General features: G+C 31.9%; 1 protein-coding gene across 1 annotated transcript in view; it reads left to right on the top strand.

The window, feature by feature from the left end:
- LOC108912082 (cytosolic non-specific dipeptidase-like) overlaps positions 1–6,746 on the top strand; it is a 19,250-nt gene extending 12,504 nt beyond the window's left edge. The window contains exons 3-5 of the mRNA XM_018717243.1: positions 2,447–2,651; positions 3,451–3,781; positions 6,522–6,746. Coding sequence (XP_018572759.1) covers positions 2,447–2,651; positions 3,451–3,781; positions 6,522–6,746 — 761 coding nt within the window. The remainder of the gene's footprint in view (positions 1–2,446; positions 2,652–3,450; positions 3,782–6,521) is intronic.
- The last annotated feature ends 343 nt before the right edge of the window (positions 6,747–7,089 follow it).

Raw genomic sequence — 7,089 nt, 5'->3', positions numbered from 1 at the left:
TTATTAATTAAATTAGTTTTATTTTTGACAACTTTGAAGGTCTGTAACTCAAAACCCAAAAAGTTTTTATTTAACTTTTTTTTCGTAGATCGTATTTATTTATCGTCGTGAATATGCAGTCAAACGTTGTCAGTGAAATTTGCGGGCACCTGTATATTCTGCATCAGATCAAAAGTTATTTCTTTTACTATTTTCATTCCTGTTCAATTTTTATCTAAGGCGATGTATTGCAACTTATTTCTGTATGTGATATTGACCCACTCGTTGTTGATTAATATTTCAATTTTTCTAGACTTGGCAAACATCCACGGGGATGGCAATGAAAAAAAAAATAGTAAATCTCTATATTACGGCTATTTTTATCCTAACTAAGTTTAAGTGCGCTCAAAATTTTTTTATTAACGAAAAACATAAAAACACCTGCTTGGTCATATAAACAAAACCTGTCTAAAATATATTTCAGTTCAAAATTATCGCTCAGGAACACATACTTTAAGCTTCCGCTTTAGGACGGTTTTTCTATCTAGCTAGCAAATACATAATATAGACCATAAACAATTTCAGCCTATAACCTCAATAGCACTACAGTAGGTAATACAGTCAATCAGATACATACCTATTTGATTTGACCTTAGTTGCGATGAAATCCAACAGATTGCAGTTTTTTACACGCTACAACTACGATTATCAGAATAACACAACATATAAATTGGTATAAGAAGGGAAAGGGAATGTAGACATGATAGAATTGCAATCTAGATAAGGGAACCTATTTTATTTGGACGGTCAATCTAAGGAATAATTTTCAATGAGTTTGAAATTTTAAATCAAATTAATATACAATTACATTTTATTAATACCGTTATCAACAAACTAAACTGATTTCAATTACATGTTAATTTGCTTTGCATTTTGCTTAATTTCTATAATAATATGTATAAGGAGAATAAAAAATACTTCATGCAAATCTTTGTTTTGCAAAATTTTTATTTTCTTTGTTGTTATAGGTTTTGATGTATTGACAAACATCAGTCAAAATACGAACTGGTATTTTAGTACTACAAGCAGCTGTAGTAGTGTTTAAATGAGGCAATAACTAGAAATTAAGAATTTATCGTTCCACAGAGGATGTACATTAGTGTTAAAATTAGCCCCCTTCCCTCTCCCACTCCTTGTAGGTGGGGCAGGGGGGTAACACTTAAATGTTAAATATGGATCTATATTTTTTATTGCAGATTCAGATACTACGGCTAAAAGTACCTGTATGTAGGAGTTGTCTGAAACATTTTTTTCGATTCATGATACATAGATGATCGACAAAATTTATTATTATTTTTTTTTCCTACTGAGTACCTAGGTATACGATTACGTTACGTATTAACGTTTGCAATAAGAAATACCAAATTTTATGAAAATACTCAAGATTCGTTGAAAATTTCGAATAACAGAATTTCCCTGTAGAAATATAAATGTGAATAAAATCCTTTTAGTGGAACAATGACGTGATGTAGGAGTTCTGTGTCCTTTGGAGTGCTTGATTAACGTGAGTCCCTTTGCCTCTCATGTATCAGGGTGCTTGATTTAGGCGAGTTCTCTCGCCTCTTACCTATCAGGGTACTTAATTTATGTATAAGTCCACTTACCTTATCATCTTTCAATTAAAGTCAGTGCCCAACTCGACTTCAATGCACTTACTAATCCGCATTTCAAATAACTATACATAACTGAGAAGTGTGTCTGCTTGAATTTCGCACACGAATTTCTGATTCGCTCAATCATATTCTCACGTGTTGTTGATTCTTGATTGTAAACTTCGTAAATATTTGAGATAGCTTCACAAAAAGAAATCTGGTGAAGTAAGATCTGGTTACCTAGCAGGCCAATTTACCGGACCAGCTCTACCGATCTAGCAATTATTGGAATCACGACCAAGTACTTCATGTGCTATTACCGAATAGTGTGCTGGCCAACAATTACGTTGAAAATACATGTTCTGTTCCACTTCTAAGCTTAAGTCTTCAAGTAATGTTGGCAGTTCATTTTACAAAATGTCTTGGTACTAATTTTGATTATTTACAACGAATACGTGGTATTTCTTTATTGCAAACGTATTGCAGAATCGTATGCATAGTTTTTCAGAAGGAGAAAACGAAAAAAAAATAATTTCCTCAGCATCATCATCAATCGTAGAAAATGTTTCAGACAAATCCTACGTACTTTTAGCCATAGAATCCTAATATGTAATAAAAAAAGAGGGGTTTCCATTTAAGATTTCAAAGTTACCCCTTGACCCACCTACAAAGAGGGGACGAGATTTTAGCAATAATGTGCTTCCCCCGCGGAATGATTAGATTATAGAATTGTTTATTTTTCGAAATATTTGAAAGTTTCAGGTTAAAAAAATTGCCCGGTATTTTGAAAATTAATATTTTATTATTATTATTAGGTATCTTACATTACGAGGTAACTGTGGAGAAAACAGAGCAATCTAAGACAAACGTTAAAGAAGACATGGAAAACATTTTTAAAACAATCACGGATGAGGAAGACAACATTTTAATAAAAGGATTTCACGATTATGTAATACCGGTCTCACCAGATGAGGAGCTAATGTATGAATGTATTCAAGAATTTGATCCGGAAGACATAAGGTAAATCACTAAAATAATTGTAGACAATAACAGCATAAGGCCCGGTACTTTGAGTCTCGGTTAAGGCTTGATTAACTAATCAGGCGATTAGACTGTGATTATACTTTATAAAATAAATCAGTAAATGCACATTCTAATCGCTGGTCAGTTAATCAACCTTTAACCGAGACTTAAAGTACAGGGCTTTATTAGATCAAATTAGCAGCCAGATACGGCCTGCTTTCTCATGATTTATTGGCGATAAGTCTTTATAATTGTAAATAATTATGTCCTCTCAAAATAAAACATAGAAATCCTGAATTGTACAATGTTTTTTTAATTATTCCATTCTATTTTTTTGTAATTTCTGTTGTTTGATGTTAGTCGGTATTAGTAATTCAGATAACAAGTAGTCAAATACGACAGTCTTCATAAGTTTCTTTAAGTTAAGTCTTTAAACTGCTTTGATATAAAAATGTTGAAGAAATTTTGATAAAATATTATGGGTCTAATGGAACCAGTAGATAGACAATAGAAAAATCTTCTAGTAACAAGAACTTACGATAAGGTGAACGATTATTTGTTGTCAGTCTTATACTCTTTTTCTTGATGTCATGGGAAATGAATGACACTTTCTAGCTTTTCCTCATGATTTTACTTTAAAATAAACATTTTTAATTGGAATGAAAATATTGTATGAAACACGGGCGAATAAAGCGTAAGCTAAAAATTGGTTGAGCCATAAATTTTTCAGAAATGTGTCGTTCAAAGTTTACGTTATTAATAGGTATACATAATAAGTAATTAATTTATTTCTTAGAGAATCACTGCCACCGCATAAAAGAGCATGGGACAAAGTAAAACTTCTAATGAGTTTCTGGAGGATGCCATCTATTTATGTCGATGAGATACAGGAATGCATTTGCGACAAAAAAGATACATCTGTAGTTAAAAGATATTTCCTATTAAAAATTGTGCCTAAACAAATTGTGAGTAAAGTGGATTCGCAGGTCAGGAAACATATTCAGAATGCGATCAAAGAATTGAACATCGAGAATAAAGTAACTATTCAACTGCTGAGATCTATACGACCATGGCTTGAAAATTTTCGAACACCACACTTCAAAGCTGCAAAAAATGCGGTTATTCAGGTAATGCGATAATAAAAAAAATAGATAAGTAAGGAATAAATATTAAACGATAGTATAATGTACCACAGTGCGTATTTCGTATGCGTATCCTAAGGGTGAAGAATCGTCCGTGAAATTAAAAAGCATACTATGTACATGGTGTCTCAAATTCGATGCCCCAGGGATGCTATTGGTTAATAAAAGACATAAATAAAAATTTAGCTTGGCTTACGTACTTTTTTAATATCTCCTTTCGTTTAAAGGTTACAAGCAGAAATGTGAAAATGGGCTTATTTTAAATACTCGTATCTCGAACAAAATCGGATTAGTCATGATTTAAGTCGGTCTCCATGAAAAACAATAGATAGTTTGACCATCGAGTACTATTATATTTGTCATAATATTATAATGTAAATATAGAACTATAAAATGTCAATAATTACTAAGAAATAGTACAATTATTCAAACAACACACAAATAAAAATATTTCAAATAACTAACATTTTAATAAATCAACTATACTTAAATTATTTTCTGTGACTTTCTAAGAAACACAATATCCAATCGCCGCCGGACTTCTCTTTGAGTGTTTTTTTTTATGTCTGGAGAAATGCCTTGACATGAAATTCTAATTTTTTCTTTCAAATGGTCAATATTTTGAAAGACGGTCTTATAAACATTGTTTTTGAGAGGTTCCCATAAACAAAAATCTAAGGGGGGTCATGTCTGGAGACTTCCTTGGCCATTTTATGGGATCATTAATCCTTATCCATCTATCGTGAGATAGTTCATCTAAATAATTACAGACAATACGAATTCTGTGAGATGGAACTCCGCCATGTTCTCAAACCACATTGATCGCAGAGGCACATTTTCAAGCAGAATTGGATGTTTTTCTTGAAAAAAAACTCAGATTTCTTCTACCATCTAATATTCCTTCATGAAAATATGGTCCAATTAGATAGCGGCCAATAATGTCACATCAGACGTTGACATCAAATTGATCTTGATTATTTATGAGGTTGACAAAATAATGCTCGTTTCATCTGTTAGGCCATTGTTTACAAAACGGCTTTCAACTGCCCAAAGAATAAAAACCTCACCTGTCAGTAACTTCTGTGAGTACCATAATTTGGGAAATAAAATTTATCCGTTTCTCCATATTCAGATCGCCTAATTGTTTTCAATTGTGTAACTAGTCATGATATTTACTACTACTCATAATTCTTTGAATTGAGGACTTATTATAAATCGGTCGATAGCCGCACGGTTTCAATCTGCCCGGGTTTCGAATCCCGCGGCCGGTAGACCGTAGATTAGCTATGCTTGTACGAAGGATTGGCACCCTCTGTGCAGGTATGGTAGGGTGGAACAATGTCGGCTTGGGTCAATGTGAGAGATTGACATCGGTTGGCATTTGACCACCCCCCTAATTAATGAGGTTTTCCAGGTTTCCCTCATTCCTGCACTGAATGGTGGTTAGGGCCTACCAACATAAGTCGTTCCTGGGCGCAAATGCGGCCTGCGTAATAATAATATGCCGCCTCCTCTCCCGCACAAGTCTCCGACTTCTGGGCTAATTCTGGTAGTTAGAATGAGGAGTAGAGATATTATTATTTAAATTTAATTCCCTGCTAGCGTGTCGAATTAAATGTCTCTTTTCTGAATTGATTTTCCGTTTCGATTACAAAATGCACATTGATTTTCTTGAAGGCCTTTTCCAATCCTATAATTTTTTTATGATCAGGGAATAGGATATTTTTCCTGATAAATTCGCACTTTTACATTTTTTTGACTTTTCCTTTAATTAAGATCATATCATCTTTTTCATCGTGCGTTGTCATGTTAATTGAAATAAACTATTCAAATTAACAAACAAAATATTTAGATTTTATTTTCACATTTCTACTTGTAACTTTTAATCGAAATGAGATATCAAAAATATATTTCATGATATCATAACAGGCATTTCCATAAGTTTCAGTAATAATTTTCCTAAAAAACAAGCCTAAGTGCTCCTATTTGAAATCCCTAAGCGAAATTTTTATTCACGTCTTTTTTAGCCAATAGCAACCTTGGATCGAGTTTGAAACACTCTGCTATTTTTTCTTTTCCGTGGTCTGAAATAACAAAAATTGTTTAGGTACTTATACATTTTATAATAATATTTTAAGGTACCAATTTAAAAACTTCTGTATTTAGGAAATGTGTAGTTCAAAATATTCAGGAGAAGGTTCGCTTCTTGTTCGAAGAAGGATGCAGCACTATTGTTGTCAAGTGAACCATTTAACTATCGTCGCCACTTTTAAATGTCATATCTTCATTTGTTGCATGTTATTTTAAAACCATTTTTATTTTCTATAAGTACATTTTCATTTTCTATATAAAATAAATTGAAATCGATGAAGTTTCGCGAAAGTTAATTACTTTTTTATATGTAGAGAAATAAGTTCCATTTTAATTCCACTGAAAAACCATAAAAAAATATTTTGTTAGTCATTAAGTATATTTAAATTTTTATTATTAAAAAAATGTAATAAATTCAGCATTTCGGCAATAATCATTTTTCCTTATGTAAAATATTCTTCTCTATTGAAAAGTTTTATTAATTAATTTAACTTCAGTGCAACAAGTGACGAAAAGATTTTCAAATAGATGGTACTGATGGTTCAGTGGTTGACCCGGAAATTATGGTACCTACTTCCTCTTACTGTGTTCTCCTTTTAACAAAACTTGGCCTAATCCGGTATTCTATTTTCAGATTTATAAAGAGAACGCCAATATGATTCGAGAAGATAGAGAAAGGGAGAGTGTTGCAATTTTTAATACATTCCTAGAGAGACCAATCTTGCTCCTACCGCTTTGCAACAAAACATCAAATCTAAGTGAAGAAAATGAAAATATATCATATAGAAACTACTATGAAGGAACAAAACTTATAGCAGCATTTTTGTATCAGTTTTCTTATGTAAAAGATAAAAAATAATGTATTTAGATTTTATTTATTCTCTTATTTCAGTTTTACACTACGATCGTACGATCTGAGTAATCGGTCTAGTGTCTAATTCTATCCGCAATTAATAATTTATCTTATTTTTATTTAATATGTAAAGACATACTGCACTAAAAGTGTAGGTAAATTTGCAGAAAAAAAATTTCTAAGGACTGGAAACATCCATTAAATAAAAATTACATTAAATATGAAATATTTCTAAATTAGAGAATATTTAAAATAGGTACAAGAAAGGACCCCGCACAAACCTTATGGGAAATTCCGTTCGGTCGATTTTAATGAAGTTTTGGGAATAGGTTGTTTTTGTTATGAGGAA

Source organism: Anoplophora glabripennis, unplaced genomic scaffold, assembly GCF_000390285.2.
Source record: "Anoplophora glabripennis isolate ALB-LARVAE unplaced genomic scaffold, Agla_2.0 scaffold825, whole genome shotgun sequence".
Taxonomy (NCBI): domain Eukaryota; kingdom Metazoa; phylum Arthropoda; class Insecta; order Coleoptera; family Cerambycidae; genus Anoplophora; species Anoplophora glabripennis.
Note: the sequence above shows the minus strand (reverse complement) of the source record. Positions and strands in the feature narration are given on the sequence as shown.